The sequence below is a fragment of the Chroicocephalus ridibundus genome, chromosome 6, assembly GCF_963924245.1.
Source record: "Chroicocephalus ridibundus chromosome 6, bChrRid1.1, whole genome shotgun sequence".
NCBI classification, from domain to species: Eukaryota; Metazoa; Chordata; class Aves; order Charadriiformes; family Laridae; genus Chroicocephalus; species Chroicocephalus ridibundus.
Genome location: NC_086289.1, coordinates 42,903,550 through 42,926,299, shown reverse-complemented (window position 1 = coordinate 42,926,299; position 22,750 = coordinate 42,903,550). Strand labels below are relative to the sequence as shown.

At 40.6% G+C, this 22,750-nt stretch overlaps 1 protein-coding gene across 1 annotated transcript; it reads right to left on the bottom strand.

Moving 5' to 3' along the window:
• Positions 1-7,867: 7,867 nt before the first annotated feature.
• On the bottom strand, positions 7,868-21,700 carry LOC134517531 (cytochrome P450 2J4-like). The gene is made up of 9 exons (XM_063339117.1): positions 21,518-21,700; positions 20,108-20,270; positions 19,033-19,182; positions 17,430-17,590; positions 14,773-14,949; positions 12,177-12,318; positions 9,580-9,767; positions 8,735-8,876; positions 7,868-8,046 (listed from the first exon to the last, which is right to left on the bottom strand). Exons 1-9 carry the CDS (start codon positions 21,686-21,688, stop codon positions 7,868-7,870), a joined length of 1,473 nt encoding a protein of 490 aa, XP_063195187.1. The 5' UTR covers positions 21,689-21,700.
• Between the last annotated feature and the right edge of the window lie 1,050 nt (positions 21,701-22,750).

The following is a 22,750-nucleotide window of genomic DNA, read 5'->3' as shown; positions in this document are numbered from 1 at the left end:
CCTGTATATAACACAGTGTGTGATCAAACAGCAATGAAATTTTAGCATGCCTCATAATGCAAAGAGACTAACTTAAAACTATGAACAGTCTTAAATATAGAATTTCTAAAGCCTGAAAATGCCACTACATGCACATAACAAAGCAGGTATTCATAACGTAACGTGCAATCACATGGGTGTCAATGGGGAGCGACATGGGTTGCTACAGACAAACATGAGAAAAGTTCGAACAAGAAAAATAGATTACACTCCTTGTGGCTGGTCCTTAACATGGAAATCATCTTTCCAACGTCTGCACTTAGAGTGTAACCCATTGAAGGAGTCAGTGCTCAACACACCTGTCGGAAAGGGAAGGATGGAAAGATAAGTCCTTTATCTTTGTTCATTAAGTGCTTCCAGTTGATGTGTTGTGACATTTTCTACTGTTCAGCTTCATGGAGTACAAGGCTGTCTTTGATCAAATGGTGGTGATCAAAAGGAGAATCATTTTGGTCAGCTCTGTGTTAAGCATCCTGTCAAACACTTCATGGAGATAAGAGGCAAGTAATTTTCAGTTTTAACTGACTCCCCTACTGCAGATGCTCACCTGCAAAGCTGGATAAAAACCAACAAGAAGCTAAAATTGATGAACAATATCCAGAATTATTCTATTCAATATTTTCTGGTTTGAGTTGGGTTTTTTGGGTGTTTGGTGGTGTTTTTTTTTAATTGTAGCAAAGTTTTCTCTTTTCTCTTGGCAGTCCTTGACAGCAAGGAAAAGAGAGAGGCAGGGTAAATGGAACAAATGTTCTGCCTCTAAGCCTTGTGGATGCGATTCCCACATTTCAAATTGTATAATTACTTTGTTTTTCCAACATCTGGGCCTGGTCTAATGCCACTATCCCACCTAAAGAAAATGAGGGTTAATGTGAGACACACAGTAATTTATTTGGGAGCTTCCCCAGCGCGCTGCATTCGCTTATGTGGGAGACACTATAATTACAGAGAAAATAATGGACCTCTTATCTTGATCAGAGGGCAGAAGAGCAGAGTCACGGTGAATATCCATGTACCACCTAGTCATCAAGAAACCCCGCAGATACTGCGTTTTACCAAAATGCTAAAGAAATCTATTAAGGAAATTGCATTGTAGCACTTGAACCTCGTCCTCAACCAGTCTCCTACTGATGGCAAATGAGCATGTAATGAACTCCAGCGAAGCCTGGTGAAACTGGTTTGTTTAAAGCTAGTGCTTGCTAAGCTAGTGACAGCAGTGCAGGCACAGCCTTTGCAAAGAGACCTTTGCTGCCCTCTGCCTGGTTCCTCGGAGGATGCACTGCTAAAATATTAAAATTGGATAATTTTGTGCTGTAGAATTCACACTTCATCTATGCTGAATTAACTAGCACTCTTTCTAGCAGCTGTTGTTGATGTTGTTCTTAAGCAGGCTGAAGGCTGCACAGAGACAGCTTCCCTTAACTGCAGCAGCAGACCAAGTACGTGCATTAGGACTAGACATCTAAGCAGTGAACTCCTGCAAAGATGTGCCCTTTTCTGCCATGACTAAGGCCAATCCACAACAGCCTCAGAGAGCCTGAAATCCTGTGTATCTCTGCCTGCAAGTCCATCATTCAATATCAACCTTAAAACTTACAACATTTAAAAGTGCATTAATGGTCTGCATTTCTCTATGACATTGATTACTGTCCATGAGTGCTGAAGCTACTGATACCCTCAAGGGTGGTGGCTGTGATATTTGTCCCTGCCTAAAACTACTAAAAAGTAGGCTAAGGGAAGCTGTCTGCCTTGTATGACAAACTGGAGTCACCTATAGCTATAGTATTTCAAAAAGAACATCATACAAATAGTCCAAAAATTTTCATTTTCTCTGTAACGTTCCTTAAAACGCATACCTTGTAGAATATCATCATATCACCAGCTGACCCCAGAATATACTTGTATTATTAGCTTCTCCCCTGCCTCATCTATTGTATCTCATAAACTATTCAGGGAGAGGGCTGCAATTTTATTATTGTTATTCCTTTAACACTAGAATCTCACACTAAAGAATAGCAAATAAATAGTTCCTGGAGTGCTGGCTGAAGATACCACAGGCTGAGATTTCTTCGCAGATATTAGGACAGCTTCATAAGCTTTTCACTAGCAAAAAAAGATATGCCAAACTCAGATAAATATTATTTCAAATTAATCCAGCTTATTGGGATTTTTTTATGCCGATGATCTCAATGGATATAGTTTCAAATAACCCCTCTCAGAAATTTCTTAATGAAAACTTCTTATTTTTCCCATTAAACCTTTTATTCAAGAATATGTTTTAGCTCAGGGCACCAAACTTGAATGGAACAGTCTGACTTTTAAAGGCATTTTGAGTCATTGCAAAACTACAATGTATTTTTCTGCTGCAACTTACTGCTCTGTGGGAACCATAACGATCAAGAAAAAAATCCCAGAGAAACTTCCCAGAGAAAACTGTCACTCCAGGAAGAAAGGAAGGAGGGAAGAACGAGAGATGCCGGAATAGAGTCATCCTCGTCTCTGCAACTATCTGACATTAGTACTGGTAAGAAGTATCCATGTTATGACAGACTTCATGTTTTCACAAAGGTTATAAATCCAAATAAAATGGTCCCGCCTTTAAGTTTCTGTGAACCATGACAAGTTTGGGAATACCTGTTTCTCACCTTGCTGCAGGCATCAGTTTGGGATCTGATAGCATCAAGAAACTAAACCTTACCCAGGCTCGGTATTTATACTGTCAAGGTCATTGATTAAATATTGACTAGTACTAGATGCAGGACAGAATCCCATTCAGTTTGTCTTTCCAGTTTGACATGATACTACTCATACGTATTTCCTGAGTTTACCATTAAGTTTTGCAAAGCTTCAGATACCCCACATTTCCCTAGAGTTCCTGAGATTGTGTCAAAGCCACATTAAAGAGTAGTAAATGACATTAACAGCTTCTCTCCTGAAACCAGACCTCTAGCTATGTCATCAAACAAAAGTAAGTAACTTTGACATTATTTGGTGAATACTGACTCTTTCTGTTTTCCTCCCAGTGCTTAAAATTTGATTATTTTTCCAGGATATTCTGAGAAGTGCAATCAGGCTGACTGATTTATAGCACTACAACTTCTCTTACCTTCTGGAGACAAGCAAATGTCTGACCTTTCCTCATCCTCCGCAGGTTCTCACAGACAATTGCTAATAGCTTTGAGGTTTATACTGTTGCTTAAGTGCCCTGGGATGAATCAGCCCAGCCAATTTGAAAACATCACATTTATCTAGTTGTTTTCTAACCTCTTCTTCCTAATCTAGACAGAAATCTTCCATGAACATCAGTGGTGTTAAATGTATTTGCCTCTGCATCATCATTGCTCTGCATCATCATCACTATCATTCTGTGATTGCCATTTTCATCGACAACCAAAGGCAAAAAAAAAGGCATTAAATTGTCCATCTGCTGGAGAGCCTTCCTGATGTACTGCAGCTTTAAGAAACCAGCACTTTCCTTGGTCCTCATTATACTACTGAAATACAGAAGTTTTATTGTTTATTACTTAAATTTACTTTGTGTATGAACCTTAAGGATACGTGGAGCAAATTTGCCAGAAACACATCTAGAAGTTCTAGATGTTGAAATTTTCATCTCATCTCAATAGTCACTGGCAAACTCTTCAAGGAATGACGCAGTGCAGAAGCATTCACTTTAGGTCGTGCTGCTGGAACTGTGCAGACACTGGAATGTTTTTTAAGGCACAAATTGCGTCTTTACTAATGTGGGAATTTGTATTAAATAACTCCACCTTACTCTATTTCTTGCCCTTCTCTTATTCTTTCATAGGAGCTACATTTCTCTCCCTGTCAAAGGGGAATACTTCTCACAGGTGGGAAATGTCCACTTTTTTCCTGCAGATGCAACAGTGCAGGGCAGAAACATCTACGCTGGCTTTGCAAGAGTTACCTTCGACATCAGGCAAAAGCTCACTGCAGAAAGGCAAAATCCTGCCTGGGCTGATTGCCCCACTGAGAACCAGGGCAAGCTCCCTGCTTCTGCTCCCCGAGCAAGCTCATTTACAGCCACTTCTAATGTCTTGGTGCTGAATGTCCATCCTGATGTCCAAACACAGCTGTGCAACCACTTTGCCTTCTCCTCAGCAGGACATTTGGTATAAATGCTTGATTTTTTTTTTCTTTTTTGCAGTGTGCTCTCTCCTCCCACTAAAGTGATGTATTTCATGTGCTCCTCCTGTCCCACTGCAGCCACACCTTCCCACACTCCAAATCATGACATTTATGATCACATTTTGTAATTGGCGTAGAAGGAAGGCTGGCATTGGTCCACTGTCCATTCAGACGTAAAACAGCTAGAAGAGAAATGCTTTGATCTACTAAAGATGTGCTCACTCTTCACATCTCCTTACTTTATCTGTCTTCTAGCCGATACTGGAAAAATTTAAATTCTCACTAACTCTAAGGCTCTCTTCCTGGAACTGGTTTGTTTTTCTTACCTTTCTCCTTTCCCTATAATTCTTCTTTTTCATTACCACCAGGTTAAAAAAAAGGACTGTTAGGCCAATGTATATTTTAAAAGATCTCTGCACTAAGCAGTGATCTACTTTTCTTAACTTCTTACCTCTGAGAAAATGATTTCTCCTCTGTTGAGTAAAGATCTGTGAACATGAAAACATTTCACATGTTAATTTCAGGAAAATCATGTTTTAACAAAGTTAAAACTCTCACAGAAAACCTTTTATTTCCACCTGATTTTGGAAAAAAAAAGTTGACCTACATGTGTTGTTTCAATTGTCATTTATAGTTACGTATGTAATTTTTATAGCTTTCTCTCTCCAAATGCCTTTAGAGCAAAGACAGAATTAATTTTTTACTCTTTTCTTTTTATATTTTGGCCTCAATTTTATATATAAGGAGGTTACCTCTCTCACCTGCTGACATGAGCTACTCCAGAGACAAGTTGTGAAGCAACCTTCCACCAGATAACCCCTCTGGGTTCAAAGCGTCCTTGCAGAATTCAGTGGAAAGGGAGACAAGATGAGTATCAAGGTCTTGTAAGGCTCTCAGCCTCTCCAAGAGCTACATGAACCCCAAATCTTCACCTTTGCCTCTACATTTTCCATATTTTTTCTTTATAGCCATATCTTCCACTGTATGGTTGCACAGTGCTGCTCTGGGGAGTCACAGAGGAAGAGCTCAGCAACGAGGGGAGGATGGGAGGACAAAGGTCAAAGCAAAGAGCTCCATATCTGCTATGGATCATTCTTCAATGTTCTATCTACAAGGATTTAAATTTTGAAGTGTGATCTAAAAGGTGTAAGACAGAGGCTGCCCTACATGCTGATGTGACAATCTAGTACAGCAGTCCTTTAAATGGGGCCCCGTGACAAGAAATCAAGCACCAAAGTACAATCAGCTTTACAGGCCAAAAGCAACGAACCTCAGCCATCATAGGGAGAGTAAAAAAGGTGACAATCTGGGAGCAACAGACAGAGCTGTTGTACTGACAGTAGCAAGCTGCTTAGCATCCAGGGTACGGAGGACAGAAAGTGTGTCAGTCCCTCTTGTCTGTCCCGAAAAGGGAGCCTGAGCAAGCCTTGAGAAATAATGTAGGGTGAAAGAAGGATATGATGGAGGTCTCCAAGACATCGCTTAAGACCAGCAGCCCTGGAGCAACACGGCTCAGCAGCCTGATGGAGGAAGCATCGTGCAGTCACGGCTGCGAGAGTTGGCATGGAACATGGAAGTGGCAGCTGGGCTCCCCTCAAAGCTGCTCTCAGCTTTGTTGACCTTCTGTGGCAACATCAGCCAGGCTTTAAAAGGCTTTGAAAAGCTCAAAAAGACTGGGCTTTATTAGAACATGAGGTAAAGTGAAGCACTTTTAAATCAGGTTAGGCAAGAACAGAAGTGCAAAGGCTCTGAAAAGTGTACCTCTCCCATCTCCCCGCTGTGAGCCTCCCGCGGATGTCCTGCTGCCACACCTCGTGTGCTGGGCTCTCCTCTCCCGGGCACCTGTGCATTAAAAGTCACCAAGAAGCAGTTCCTGTCACAGACAGACATTAGCACAACCATGCACGAATAACCTACCCACGTGTGACGTACAGTTTTCCTCTGAAGCACCCTGTGTGTCTCCTTTGAGCATCCGGACAAGTGGTAGGTATGTCCATTGTTCTGGCAACTCAGCCTTCTCCAGCTTCATAGGGGCCTTCCTGGGCAAGCTTCCATCTCAGGGCTGTTTATGAGAGTCCCTTTTGGAAAGATATCTGGGGAAGTGTGTGGCCATCAGGAGCAACAGCATCACACAGCAATGACGCTAATGCTTGTAATTCTACTGATGTTTCCAGCTTCATTTTTAAGAAGCAATGACAGCTCCAATGTCCCCAAATCACACCGTTTTCTGCTTTGCCTTATCTATTCGTGCACACATGAAAATCCACAGAGACTTTGACAGCAATTTTTAACAGAGCACACAGTTTTCTGTCAAATAAAATGTCAGGATATGATGTTCCATATTTCACTAGTGCTATTCTGCCATTTAATTTAATAACAGCTAAATATCAAGCGCTTACTATTTTGATGCTCTATTTCATCAGTTATTGAATTAGAAATAATGGGACAGCTCTAAATTTGTGATTCATGGTAAACTCTCTAAACTAATCTCAACCACACAGCAACTGACATCTAGTGATAACTGATTTAACAGATCATCGTCTGTTTAGCTGTCCTATCCTCTCTCACAGAAATAGAAATATTAACGAAGGACAAGTTCATTTAGACTTTATAAGTCTTTTTCAGACAATACCAACAAATTTATATTCACCACAGGAAAGAATTTTTTCCTTTTCTGCTATTATAGACTGTTTCATTGAATTTGACCGGTATTTTGTGTATATGACAAGCCTTTGTAGCTTCAGGTATACTGCTGAGCTTCTGAGGTGATTAAACAGCATCTCTGGTGTTTGCCATGTATTTGTCTTGATTTACCATCAGCTCTAATTACAGCAGGCTCCTCAACCCAAATTGCTCCTTAGAGGAGCTCCTTGCACCTGCCATAGCAACCACCCAGTGCTGATCCTGACAGGGATCAACCCACAGGAGTAAAGAGTTGCTCTGTTAGAAAGGTCTTTCCAAAAATTAACTTGGCAGAATTGTAAAATATTAAAAGTATCTGCCCTAAAATAAATCCTCTCTCTGTATCTTCACTCTTTACCAAGTTTCAGCCTGCATTTTTTCTCTGCTGGACTCAAAACAATTATCCTCTGACAGATTTAAAGATACCTTATACATATTGTGCTGGGTCAAATCTAGAAATTCTCAGTGAAATGTAAGTCATCCATAAATAAAACCAGCTGCTAATTTTTCCTTCATATCTTTTATTAGTGACCATCAACAAAAAGTTGACTGAAATATTATTAGTGATGACAGTAATATAAAGAGGCAGGATTTTCCAGGTATGTTTTTCCAAACCCAATTGCTTTTGAAAACAGGGTAACATGGAGATGATAAATTAATTTTTGAAGTCTGCCAGTCAATTTTGGCATTGGTGGAGCAGATTTAAATCTGCCAGGCCAGACAGCAAGTGCATGCTGGCTTTATGGCTGAGAATGATGGCGCGCTCCAGATCAAAAGAACTTTTACCAAAAAATAAAAAAAATAAAAAAAATAAAAAATCACCTTCAAGACCAGGTAACAGGATCTGAATAAAATTATCTGCTGTAGACAAAAGGTGGCTTTTGTAGGCAAAATTCAAGTCCAAGACAAAAAAAAAGGTTATACTGTGTCTAGACACACATTCACAAAAGTAAATGAGATTGCCTAATTGATGGTCTGTGACATGCTGCACGCGTGCAGCCTAGCGCGGAATGGCACAAACCCTGTAGGGGTGGGGCTGCAGCGTGCCCCCCCAAATGGGCTCTGTGTTGACCTTCGTCACCCCCTCAGGCAGCCGGAAGGTGAATGCCCGCAGCAGGTTGGCAAAGAAAATGAAGAGCTCAGTCCTCGCTAGATTCTCCCCCAAACACACACGGTGCCCTGCAGGAGGAGGAGGGGAAGGACAGTGAGTAAACCACCCTGACCTCGAAAGCAATCGTATTCATCCTCACACAAACCAAAGGTATTTTTGCTGAATCCGGAATTTCTGTAGGACTTAATGCAATCAATGACACAAAACTTCAGGTAATTCTTCCTTTAAAGAATCCTATCTGCAGCTATAGATAACTGTGTAGCTATTTTGCTCTGAGTTTCACTTCAATTACCTCAAAAACCTCATCTTCATTTGACTGACAACTTTAAAGGAATTTGTTCAATCATGTAAATGAGGAATAAGGACTTGCTCTTCCTGGGACATGTTGTGCTCTAGTTTTGTACGCATAAAGCAACACCACAGCTGCTTGCAAGTACTTTCCAAATGTATGTCTAGTGTTGAAATGTATGCCCCAAATCAATAACCATAATCCTTAGCAGAGCATTTTCTTCCAAAAATAGGGCAAGTTACATGTATACGTTTGTCAGGACATCTCTAATTTTCTATGCTATTATTTGTTCAGGAGACCAAACGTTTATAGTTGGATTGGGAAACATTACCGAAAATAATCATGTTGATTTTATCACTGCGTTACACAAAGAGGTTTAAAATAAATGACCAATAGGTTTTTGATAGACATCTTAATTCTACAGCCCCAATCCAAACCATTAATGTTTGTGCTGTCAGTCCATTTACCTATTGAGAATGGTAAAAAGGCTTCTTGGCTCACAAAGTTCCCATCCTTGTCCAAGAAGTGACCAGGGTTGAACTGTCGAGGTGTTTCCCACTGCTCTGGGTCATACAAAGACGAAGCGATATTTGGAAAAACTATGGTGCCCTGTGAAGGGAGAAAAACATTAACTCGGTTCTGGCTGTCACTCCTCTCCCAGCAGTCAGAACTGGCTAGGTGGGACCAGTGCTGGTTTATTTTCAGAGTTCAGTGTTGTATGCTGGTATGTTCATTTCCCCAGTGGGAGCTGTGAGGAATGTGAATTCTTTTTGTTTCAAGCCTGACAGTGGAAGTAGCCGTGTCACTAGAAACTAACAGCTTTATTTGTGCTAAACCCGTTTTCACTTCTAACACTAGAAGTTTCTGTGATTTAGTCTCTTTGAGGAAAGCCAGTTGCAAACCTTTAGGGTTTTCCCTGGATCTTTCTGCAGACAAAAATTCAGTCAGAAATCTTTCCAATGCCTTATCAGTACAAAGCAATCACAGTATTCTTCAGTATCAATCTCTAAGGTTTTTGTCTTCATTAATTTGCAGCCTTGCTAAAATCCCCTCTTCCAGCCAGGGGCATCTTTCACTACTGAAAACCCTCTCCCAACAGCTGCATCACTCAAGTCAGCCTGGCAGACGTTTTCTCGTCCTTGTTCCCATTCAGGCTATGACCCAGAGGTCCTTGTTCCCATTCAGGCTATGACCCAGAGGCATCCAACCCCACTGTTGTTGAGGAGAAGACCCTGGCACAAATAGATTTGAAGCCACACCTTGCTCTACTGATGCAGGAAAGGTCTGTAGAGCTGAGAAACTGTGTCTGTACCTTTTTGAGGGGAAAGCCAAGCAACGTAGTGTTCCTCACGCATACTCTGGGCATGCCAACTGAGATAATATTGCTGAAGCGCTGGATCTCATGAACCACAGCATTTGTGTAGGGCAGTTCTCTCCGATCCTCGTAGCAGATTAACTGTGAAGGACCCAGAACAGCATCCAGCTCCTTCTGCACTTTCTCTGTGGAGAAATATTCATCATTGTGGGGGGGGGAATATATCAAGTATTTTCACTAATTCCATTTTCAAAGAGATTTCCCATTTAGAACTATGAGGACAGCAACAAAATTAATGTAAAAACCTAAGTAACTTTTATAAAGAAAATAAAAGTAGTAGGGTATTCCAACAGTTTAAACATATGGGAGCTCTACTTTCGTGTCTGAAGTTATTTGATTGTGGATTAAGAAAGGACATTTGCTGCTCAAAAATTTAAAACTCTTAAGAGTTGCCTTACTAACACTTAAATGCAGGAGATAGCTGTAAGAAAACACAAAGAGAAATCAGTTAGGTGCCCCAGGCACCTACAGCCGGTTAGAACCACTAAGCTCACAGCTCTCTGGAATTTAAGCCAGGTGAATCTGGGTCTTAAAAGCCTGATTCCTCTTAAAAGGAAATGGTCTTTTACATAGGATGTCTGTCAAGTGAAGCAACGCCAAATAGAACAATGTCCAAATACCTTTAAAAAAAAATGGATCTGCTTCTTGGCGCGTGCCTTTTGATCAAGAATATCATGATTTAAATTACTTATTGCACAGGAGTGCTGAGACCATTAACAGAAATATGGAATTTGTTTTGTAAACTTCAAGAGAGGCAGTACACACATAATAAAAATGCCTTCGATTTTCAACAAATAATCCTGTGTTTTTCCAGGCCCTTTGAAGCAACACTAGGATGCCAGGAAGCCCATTCTTCATTGATCAGTTTGTGCTCATTCACATCAAGCCTGCGCAGTGACTGCCAGCAGTCCTTCACAAAACTACGTTAGGTAGATCCTGACATCAGAGATTTCAGCACCTTACAGAATTTAAAATGTATATCCAGAAAAATTTTTAAGCAAAGTAAATTTCCTTCTATGAAGAACCAGCTTGCAAAATCAAGCCCAACTACTTGAGCATCCAGTATAGTTTGAAGCGATCAGTCACTGTGTAGGTATAAATATGCATCTCTGTTGCAGGAGTTCAGAGAACAAGGAGAGCCCAATTCCATGATTAGGCAAAAGGCCAGACTTTTCCATGTGGTGCACAATGGAACTGTGTAACGTTGTCATTGGGTGTCAACACAGGCAAAAGTATGAACGGGTTCAAAAAGAAGCCACCAATTAAATGAGGACAGATATATTGGTGTCGGTTCATTATGAGAGTCTAGATGCAATGTATGACTCAAGAAGCCCATGCAGGATCATTCTGCACACACCCTGCTTTCCCAAGTATGTGCAAGGTATTATATTTAGACAAATAAAATTATTTAAGTGAGTCAGCGCTTTCATAACTTTAATTACATTAGGTGATAATAAACATGCAATAGCATGAGATTTAGTAGACCTTCTTGTCTGACAGCTCCAAGTTGAGCAATTTTTTCTTATCTTCATCTCTTTCCTCCATTTAAAATCCTCTTCTCCTCTGGGTATTTGCACATATTCTGCTATCTAACAATGAGGTTTCTGTTATCCAGCATAAGAGATCATTCTTTTTTGGTTTCCATTTAGTGGTCTCTGAAAGTGATTGATGGATATTTAAAAGCTAGACTTAAAAATAAACTTCTTAAATATACATAGACAAAACAGATGAGCCATCAAATTCCCCTCCGGACTGGAATAATTTCTGTTGCAAGAAACTCAAATACATCACAGAGTTAATTTAATCACAGATTAAATAGACACCCTGATACCTTGGGATCCTAAATGGACCGATGGACAAAAATAAAGTCAAAGTTATCAATTGACCTTTAGGTGATTATCTTTACTACTACTATGACCTACAGAGCACAAAGAAGGGTAGGACTCCCTGTAGCCCCCATCACTGATACTCAGCCAATACAAAGCAGAATTAAAGCAAGTTTCCAAAGAGTAGCATCCCTACTATCACACATCAGTTTCTGGTTAATTATTTTCAGCCATCAGTCGAGTTTACAACTAAGACAGAACCCAACTGAGTTTCCTGACGTACCATCAGCATTTCACCAGTAGCTGCTGCAGTGCCCACTGTTCCTTCAAGGATGATGCGTGCAAACCCTCTGGCTTCCCAAACAGCAGCTCCAGTCCTCTTACTCCAGTGACTACCCTACGATCTTCATTTCCCCAAAGACCTCAACCCCTCCATCTCAATCAGCCACAACCTCTTATGCATATGCATACTTCCCAAACTGTTAACTCTTTCTGGAAACTGCCTTATGCCTGTGGGCTCCTGTAAGAGCTTGTCTACAGACACACTGGATCTACCAGTACTGCCCAGCGCAGATCTACCAGTACAAAAAGGTCCGTGTGCCACTAGCCATATACGAGTATCTAGGAATAATCGCTGATCCATGAAAATGTTCAGAACTTGGCTGTTCTATTGCATCAGAGATATTTGTGACACGCTTATCCACTCACCTTGGATGTCTGGATTTGCCACCATATAGAGCAGGCCCCAGTTCAAAGTTGTGCTTGTTGTCTCTGATCCACCCAAGAAAAGGTCATTTATAGAATAAACCATGTTGTCTTCATTGTATGTAGACCTGGGTACATCTTTGGACTGCAAATGATAAGAAAAAGTAGAAGTTTATACATGGAAGTTAGAAAAAACAGAATAGGTTTAAATGTGATTTTATCACTGGTTCCAAGCTGTGGTGTGTTCTGCCTACAGTACAATACAGAGAGACTGATAAAGAACATTAGACTCTAAAGATGATTATCAATATGAAAAGCTAACATTTCACAAATGGACAAGTCTTGTTTACTCCACTCTTAATCATGAAGCTAAATCACATGTTATCCACAGAAAAGGATTGTTGGCTTAATTGTGCAAATAGTGGTACATTTAGAATGTTTCTAAGTAAATATTCCTCTGAAGGTGTGTCATTCTTCACGCCTCAAGTCATATTCCATCACTTAGTTTTTCTACCAAGCAACACAGTGACCAGGTAATGAACACTGGGCTGTCAAACGTTCTTAACCTGTGGCGTTCAGGCTGCTTCTCCACTACAAGGCCATAATGACTCGCGTACAGCTGCTCTGGGGTTTTACAGTTTTCAGTTAGAAGTGTGAAGACAAGTACATATATGCTGAAACTACGACAGAAAATTGTTATGGTTTGGGGCAATTCATTGTCTAAATATAGGGATGTTACACTCGGGGGTCTTGAACCTTTCTTTTGCCAGTGGAGCAATTGGAAAGTGGGAAGGATGTTTTTCCCTCTTGTAATATTATCTAATCTTTTTATATTGCCCCCTGTGTATTTATTACAGACAGTTCAATCTTTTTAATAAACAAACTTGGATGATTTCCACCCAGCAGAGTCCCAGAAGAGCTCGCTGAAACAATTGCTGGTCCACTGATGGTCCAAGTCTCATAAATCGTAGGAGAGCAGTGAAAGACTTTAGAAGCAGTTAAACGCTTTGGAAGACCAGATGTGTTAATATTGTGCCAGTATCAAAAAATTTAAAACAAGAGAATTTGAGGAACTAGAAGCCAGTTAGATTGACATCCACCCTGGACATAAAAATACAGCAGCTGATATGGGAATCAATTAATAAAGAATTACCAGCTAGAAATACAAATTAAAGTCATTTATTGTGATAGAGAAAACTGATCTTAGCAAGGAGATCTGATTTGATTCTTTGATAGAATTAGCAGCTTGGACAATAATGACAGTTTCACGGTTGCAATATGCTTGCAGTTCCACAAGACAATTGCTTTTGTTGCCCACAAGAATGAAAAAAAGGACTACGAAGTATTCATAAGACACATGCTAAAGGACTAAAGAGCTGGCTGACAGAAATAGCTAACAGACATTCTTCCCTGGATGCACGTCTCTGTAGCGTGATCGAGCACAGCAGCAGAGCCAACCCAGGGAGTACACAAGGCAGTCCAGGATGACAGACCTGTTCCGGCTGTGCCAGCAGATGCAGGATGGGTGCCTACAGCCTGACAAGGTTGCAGTCCCTCTGTTGCTGCGACCAGCACATGACCACAGTGGACGGGGCACCGGCTGTCCCTGCAGACAAGCACTGCCATCCAGGAGCAGCAGTCACTACCCACTTCTCCAGGGGCTGCAAGAATAGATATCCCCCAGCCTGCGTATGTCGTTTGGCTCTCTGTGCCACCCTTGCCTTGTCACCCCTCAGTAACACCAGCCTCATCTTGTCACTTCCTTTCCTTTCTCCATTTTCTTCCTATCACCAAGCAGAACAGGAGGAAGAACACGGTCTACTGCAGTGGAGAAGAGGAGAAGGGAAGAGTGATTAAGTGCTGGTAGGAGGAGTCACAGAGAGGAAAGGCAGTTGCTAGTCTGGGGATTAGGGAGGGGATCCTGTTCCCAAGGGATTCAGACAAAGAAAAAGTTATCCTGGCAAGGTCTAGAAAAGGGAGAGATAGATGTCCCCATTTACAACTTAAGCAAGCCTCCTACAGCCTTTCAAAACTCTATGGATTCCCACCTACCGCTACTAGGCCTACGTGCCCAAAATGCCCTTATTTGCCCCAGTTTCCTTTGTCTGCTTGAAACTTCACTGACCCTGGCGCTCTCCTCTTCTCCAGCCTTGTCTGAAACTCCACTGACTCCTAGTTTATTTCCCCACAAAATGCTCTCAAAGTCCAACCATCCTTTTGCAGCAACCTCTTTTGACAAACCCTTACCAGCCAAATATCCTACCCAGAACATCCCACTCTGTCTCCCCCAAGGCCTTCCCAGTTTTCTTGTGGTCCACTCAGAAGCTCAGTATTCTTTCCTGGAGGCCTTAAATCATTTTGTAACTTGTGCCAATGAGAAAAAATGCAGTGTATTAACCTGCCCTTTAATAAAAGGATTGCAAGGTGCTGTGGCATATCAGTAATTAGAAAGGATTTAGGAAGTCCCTGGTTACTGGATTCACATTAGGATGTCTATGAAAAGTAAGAGATTGTTATAGAAGGGCTCAGACTGAATTATTTAGTCATCCATTTCACCTTATTCCCCATGAATGTATGATCAGGCAGAACAAAAACTTACTTTTTCAATGTGAGACAGGTAAAAGTCAATGAAATCCTGCAGTTCTTCTGGTATCCCACGCTCCATGTGCATTCTGATCTCTCTCCTTGTAAAAGAGCTCAGGACATCATAGCAAGACAAAGCCTTCTTATGAGGACCAGGGAGACGGCACATCAACCAGGGGAAGATTTCATACAGCTACGGGAATGACACACAAGAGGTACCACAAAGTCTCTATCACTAGAAAAATGCATTTTAGGACTACTAAAGAGAGAACGTAATGTTCATGTGAGCATGTGGTTTTGGCATCATGAGTAAAATACTCTGTCAAAGACTATGCTTATGTTTTCAAGTTGTGAAACAGTACATGGTATAATTTCTAGCTGTGTTGATGGTCAGATTCAGAGTTCCACAGGCTTTCAAGCTCAACCACAAGCCAAATTAGAATGGTTATAATTAGAATGAATTGTATTAATTTATTCAATTATTCAAATGAATGTATTCAGTTACAATGAACTGTATACAGACATTTACAAAGTGAGATCCTGCCCTCCAGTGGACAAAACCAGGAAGGAAGAAGCACAGCTGTTGCAAACTGTCCTCACCAGGATGTGCAAAAGCAGTTGATATAACCCAAAACAAGGGCCAGCTACCAGCGGCCAGTATACAACCTCAGGAATCCCCCAAAGCACTCTCTACTAATCGAGCTCTCAACGGTCCTCAATAAATTTGGAAGATTTGAAATCCCGAAAGGCTGAGAAACAGCTACCTGACATTTTTGAGTGTTCTCCTCTAGAAAAGAAGGGGTTACCTCACATAACATTAATTTTATCCTTCTCTCTTACTGTTTGGGAAAATCTGGCCTAAGAATAGCTGATCTCTACCTATTGTGATAGCTAGAAAGTTCATTCTGATTTTCAGCCTATATTTATGCCTGGGTAATTTGTATGCATTGTTCTTGTATCTGCAGTGTATTTTCTTTTAATAGTTCTTTTCCTGCTCAAAACATAATCCACTAATTTATCAGCAGAAGTTCTATCCTTTCTCAGTCTTCATTTTGCTGAGGTCTTCTTGTACTCTCCTAATTATACTGCAGAAAGCAATTATTAGGTGTTCACTGGAGTCTGGCTGAATTAGATAGACTATACTTCTGTCTTTTTGGAAAATCAGTTCTTACTGTCAGACATCCAATTATCAATTAATCATTGCCTTATCACAGAAAGGCAGTAGTCCAGCCCGTGGTAAACTGACATAGAACTTCATAACCTTTTTGTTTAATTCCATCTCTGTTTTGTTTTGTTTTTTTTTTTTTCCTTGCAAAATGTGTTCAGGAGCATTACATACAACTGTGCTCTGAATAACCATATACGGTTGCCCAGACTATGTGCATTCCTCCTCTCAAATGCATGCACTTTCCAGCTACTATGGCACCCTAACTGTAAGTGGAATTTAGTTGTCAACGTTCAAGACAGTAACTGAGCCTGTCCACATTCCCCGTTCCCAGTCTTGCCAAAACCCCTCCTCCATTTCTGGAGGGGCCCAATTCACAGTGTTCTCCTGTTCAGTGCCTGACAGCATGGAATCCAGTTAAGAAATGGGGATGTGGATGCAGGAATGTTCACTTTTCACATGATTTTTTTGCATCCAGGAAGTGGGAAGATTGCAGCCCTCCGTCTGGAATGGTTTGAACCCCTGTTCATATTTCCCAGAACAGCATCTTATTCATTGAACTAAAGCAAAGCTAGGATAAGTGAGAGAGAAGAAAAGGAGGTATATTCTCTATCCCAAAAGCAGGTCTCACCTGCCACCACTAGACACAAGTTACAGGACCAAAGCTAGGCTAAGCAAAAGGGAACCTGAACATAACTCAGTGAGAATAATGTTCCACAGGATGGGGGCGGGGGGGGAAATCTCTATATTACAGGATTTGCTTATGTGTTTTACATTAAGAAGCTAACACATAAGATGCATGGGACAACTTTAGAAGTGGAACCAGAACTCCCGGGCAATTCTGAACATACTTGTGTGCAAAGCAGCCCTCTTCTAGTGTCAGTTAAGTCCTTGACTCTCAGAAGAGCACTGTTCCGATTGCCAAGCTTACAGGTATATTTGCGGGCTTAGCTTTTCCTGTCTTCTGCTGCGTGCGTCTAGAGCTGCTCCTCACTCAGGGTGAAGGAGTGGAATTTCTCCAAGAAGTCTTTGAGTCTCCATTTCTTATAGAGGAAATGGAGGTAAGTAGGCACAGGCAAAACACTTAGGTATTTGAATCAATCTTCTCTGTTGACTGTAAATAAAGCAGTGTCTAAAATTGGCATATGAATCACAGTTTTAGACCTGACATTTACTATTTAACAATCCTGATCCCCAAGGCAGCAATCTGTTGTGCGTGGGGGTTGAGAAACCAAGTAACAAACATGATCCAGGAGCAGTCCATCAGCTTGTGCCTTGCTGCAAAGATTTAGGAGCAAACCACCTTATCACGGTACTCAAACACAGGACAATGAACCAAGGCTGGTGTGTAGAGCTTTACCATCACGCTTTGAGATAGTGCACTGCCCAGTAAAGCTTCATGGGACGTTAGTCACCCATTCAAAAACTTTTGCCTAACACCAACCTCTTGAATCTGCATTTCTCACTTTCTGTCTTATTCAGAAAAAGACAGCAGATAGTTTACTTACATGATGAATAAAGCTGCCTGCGAATCTGAATAGACGCTCTGTGGCTCTAATCAGTTCATGGAAGGTTTCATCCTCTCTGGAGAAGCGGTGCCCAAAAACAACAGCACAAATTACATTTGAGACTGAATGAATGAGAGGGAAAGAAGGATCCAGGGGTTTTCCTGCAACCACAATAATAGATGTCACTGTTAATGTCTCCTATTCTGCTTTAGTGAAATGAAATAATATTACAGGATACCCAAAGAACTTTCCAGAGAGTATTGCATTTCATAGAGAAGCAGCAATCTTCTTACAAAATTGTAGTATCAAACCGATTCTTAAAAACTATGGTGCAATCCCATAATCCAGGAATGTGTGGCACCCTGAAGAAACGCCAGATGTATAAAGTATTTCGTAATATGATAGAGCAAATTTAAAAGTAAGAAAAAAAATATTTCTATGCAAATTTGCCACCTGGCAAATCCAAAATAGGCCTCAAGCATGGCAATGTCTGAAGACACTGTGGTCAAAGGGAATCTGAGGGGAGAACCGTAAGAAGAGAGGCAGCCTTATTCAGCAAGGACATAAATACAGGCAAGGCTACTATATTTTGTATGACTTCGCTAGAGATGTACAGCCTCCAGTAAGATTAAAATGTCATAAACTTTTTTCAACCCATTGTGTCAACAAAATTATAACGAATTTTAAAGCAATTACATGAAAAACTCATCTCAAAAATCTTTTTTGTGACTCCAGGATAAATGTCTATAAACAGCTATATGTATGGACTGATGCAACTTACCAACACCCAACGCACAATTCTGATTAGCAACTTATTGTTCTGGGCTTTTCTTTCCTGCACATGTGATCACATCTCAATCTCTCCTAGTTCTTAAACCATGGGATTGGGCTAGATTTAATTACTTTTAATTGATAGAATGCTGGCCACAGCATGTCTTGATTTACTGCGCCTTTGCATAACGATCAATATTGGGAAATCCAACTCACATGCCCCTAACTGGGCTGATCAAGGTAAAATGTTGCAATAAAGGCAAGGTTCTAGTCACTGCTTTACAGAGTGCGTGCAAATGGCGTTACAAGACTTAATTCATCAGCATTGATAATGTGTCCGTATCTTTGACCACCAGCACCATATATGAGCCAGAAATGTGCCCTCAAGACAAGAAGGCCATCATCATCCTGGGCTACATTACAAAAGGCATTGCTGGGAGGCCAAGGGAGGTCATCTTTCCCCTCTGATCAGCACTGGTGAGACTCACCTGGAGTGCTGGATCCAGTTCTGGGCTCCCCAGTACAGGAGAGACATCAGTGTACTGGAACAAGGTGAGAAAAAGGCCACAAGGACAATTAAGGGATTGGAGCATCTGACATAAGAGAGGCTGAGAGAGCTGGATCTGTTTAGTCTTGAGAAGGCTCAGGGAAGTATCTTAAATGTATATAAATACCTGACGGAGGGGAATAAAGAACACGGAGCTAGACTTTTCTCAGTGGTATCAAATGAGGCAATTAAGCTGCCCTTAATTTCAGAGCAGGACAGAGAAGTTCTTGCACTAGACACATCAGACTAAAGACAAAAATGAACCAGTATTTATTGCAGAGATACCTTTCATACTTGCAAAGAAGTCTACCAGGTAGCGGGCCTCCTCTTGAACTCGGTGCTCCAGACCTCTTTTCCCCAGACCAAGGTTGCGTAGAGTCCTCAGTGCAAACCTTCTCTGCTGCTTCCAGGTGTGACCAGTTGCCAACATAATCCCTGCACCCATTCAAGGAAGAGCTCTTTATCATGCTAATATTTATTATAGACAAAGACTATGTTAAAAGATTTACTAAACTGCAGAATATAATTAAACTATTGCATTGCCTATGAATACAAAGACAAAAAGGGGTAGCTGGGGCATGTAAGCATGTGGGCAGGGCTAAAATGGACAAACTCAACTGGTAATAATAAAGTTCCTGTCCATAGGGCAGAAAAGTTCAATACTTAGGCTTTGTGACAAATATCTTCAGAAGAAATAAACATCATATACCAACAGGATCTTTAATGTAGTATAAGAATCACCAATGACTGAAACAAATTAGAATTAGAAATATTTAAGGAAGTAGGTTTTCTGAAAAAAAGTGGAGGTCACAAATAAAATGAAGTTTGTTTCATAATGCATGTGTTCATGAAAATCAGCAGTTTGGAATTTCCAGTATGGCTGGGGAGTATGAAACCTACAGCAAGGTTGAAACAGAAGTGCACTGAACCTCTAGATGCAATTGTGAGAGTGAGAAAATATTCACAAAAGGAAGGGAATGGGAAGAAGATCCCACCCTCAAGATCATTCTTCAATTGCAAATGTGGTGGTGGGAGGCAATAAGTCCAGGACAAGAAAGTGGGCTGTTTCCTGCTCTTCCTCCATTTGTGGCACAACCTTCCACTGCCTCATCTCATCACCTCTGAATTTGCGCCAGTGAATATTTCACACAAGGCACTATGAATATTCTTTCTTTTGCTGGTCTCTTCCTCCTACTACCATCTGAAGGCTATTTCACCACTCCCTACTTTGCAGTTCACCTGGCAAGCATTCCTCATAGACAAACTGTGCTACTCTGGTACCTTTGGAGGTGGTCACAAGCTACAAAAGAGCTGCAATTTGTCAAGATGACGTTTCTGTGCAATGACAAGAAAATCTCACCTTTTCCTTTGGCCATTGCTCTGAAGAAAGGAGACACTAGCCTCCCAGAAACATCTTCAGGGTGCATGGTCATACCATCCTTAACTGCTTGAAATCCATTCAGTACAATCACTGGGGCCCATCCAAACCATAAGGTGAATATGTTGCCATGGATCTTTGCCAGCTGTAGATGGGAGAGAAGCCAGGAAAGCACAGATAAAATCCCACACGCTGCAAACAGAGGATGAACCTGTTTTTACACTGATTACGAGACCAACCCTAAGGTGGAATGATGTTCTCCATCTTTCCCACAAGATTGCAATTATCTTTGAGAAAGCATGAATGGCTTTTCCAGAATTCGCTGTTTGAAACAACCCAATACTCCAGCTTTTCAGAGCCCCAAATCTAGACCAATGAACATTAGGTAGCTTTTATTACATTGTATAAGCGAAGGCTCAGTTAAAAATGATTCATGTGATAAAAGGTATTTTTTATGCATGAATTTGTTTCAAGAGGGTTTCTATCATTTGCACCTGTAAAGTGGTGCAAAGGGAACACAGAAATGTCAGAGGAATAACTCGCTTGTAGAGAGTGGACCAGTTACTTTCTTCTTTCCCCCCACCCGTTTGCACATTCAGGTGCTGGAACTTGAGTAAGACTATTCCTTACTTCCTGTCTGAACCTGCTGTTTGGTCAGAATAAAACGGTGTGCCTTGTCAAAATCGCAGTGACAGAAGCCACTGGACTTGTCTATTGATAATCCCAAAAGCACCGCGAGAACCAACAGGATGAAATAGAGGTAGCTTTGTGCTCAGTACTCCTCAAAAAAGTACCTAACAAAAGGTTCATGGATTTTTTTTTTTTAGATCCTGTTGATACAAACAAGCATATATACACATAGTGCATCATAAGTATCTATTTACTGCTCAAGCTAGAGCATGCCAGTGCTCAGAAAGATAAAAATCCATGCTGTGAAAGTAATTTTTTTTTAATAGTATTTCTTTTCCCTAACTACAAATCTGATATATTATCCCTAAAGGTATTTAATCCTAAATGCTATCAATTTTCACAGGAATTTGTCTAATCTAGTGTTAAGGGGTGACAGAGGATATCAAGTTTCACATGAATTTGTCAAATTCAGTGTTAAAAGGTGATGGGTTTAAGCATCAGAATGTTTTTCACACATTCAGAACTTCCAATACCAGTTTTCTTAGCTTGGCAAACTACTTCATGCTCAATAATTTTTTCTTATTTTGCCAACCAAACCAGCAGTTCCGAACCAAACCAAGCGCAATATCACAGCGGCTAGTTAACAACTACAGTATGTTACCAATGTAGTTTCGGGAGAGGATGTTTTCACATAGCAAACAACATGAGAAATGGGAAATTACAGAGACTTTTAAACAATTAGGAGTATCTGAAAATAAATACCTTCATGAGGAGATCACGATTAAACTGAAAGTTCAGCTGTATCAAGGTCCCAAAAACTGGGAGAGGGATTGGTCCAGGAGGAAGCCGTCTCCGCGCTCGTTGCAACTTAAAAAACTGCATAATTAGAAGAAATACAGCCAAGGCTATAAAAATGTGACTTATTGTCAACATTTTAACGGCTGCTTTTACTAGATTGTCTTTATTGAAAATAGCCTATTGAAGCTATTAAGGCTGGTTGCTCAACCAGTTTTTTCATAAGAGCTTAAATTTCATATAATAATTATTCCCCGCCCCTAACCCTCCCTCTTTATTATCAACCACTCCCTTTTTGTCCCACTCATGACATTCTCATCCTCAAGCATATTTAATAGATGCATAACCCTCTCCCTCATTCAGATTGTATTTATCAAATAGGGATCACAGGATTTGTAGAAACAACGTCTTAAAAGACTAGGGCAAGATTCTCCAGGCAACATAGATACCCACACATAAATTCTCCATCTAATTTTCTGAAACAATTGTGGATGGTATGTGCTCCTACAAATACTTCATGAATGCTCTTAGAAAAGCAATAGCCATACGTACAAATTAAGAATGCAAATGTAAGTGGATATTAAATCTTGGAGTTTTAAAAATGTTTTGCATATATTCCATGTACACATATATCCAGTAATGGTAAGGCTGATAAAAGTTAAAAGCCTACATTTATCTTAAGATAGATATACAAGTATCTAATGCTTACTACAAAAAGCAAAATTTGTTGGGCTTTCAAATGTAATTGAAAACATAACTGGTTTAATACATAACCTCATGGTTTTTTTGCTAACCTCTTTGCAATAGATAACTTCTCTGGGGGTTTTGCCTGCTTCTGAATTTCCCCTTTCAATCTTGACATAAAGGTGGATACCCTAAAGGACATTTCAGCAATCGTCAGAAAGCTCACCAGAGAAATAAAGCATATGCATACAGAAAGTACATCGGTATGAAATACACAGGTTAAAAAAAAAAAAAAAAAAAAAAGGAAAAACCTACTAGGAACCTTGATCTACAACCTAAGGGCCCCAGCAAGAACTAGTCATGACATGCATGTGCCATACTTGGTAACTTGAGAATAAACACAGTCTGTAGCCAAGGCTCTTCACCAAGCCTCACACCACACAAAGTATAAACCTAGCATCAGGGGAGTTTACACACCTGCAATCAGACCCTGAAAACCACATGAGAGGGATTCTG

Coding starts and splice junctions, on each gene's coding strand:
- LOC134517531 (XM_063339117.1), bottom strand. CDS start 21,688: ATGTTGACAATAAGTCACATTTTTATAGCCTTGGCTGTATTTCTTCTA. Junction 12,319..14,772: donor ACCTGTCTCACATTGAAAAA/GTAAGTTTTTGT, acceptor TATCATTTGCAG/TCCAAAGATGTACCCAGGTC. Junction 9,768..12,176: donor GGCAAATCCAGACATCCAAG/GTGAGTGGATAA, acceptor ATTTCTCCACAG/AGAAAGTGCAGAAGGAGCTG.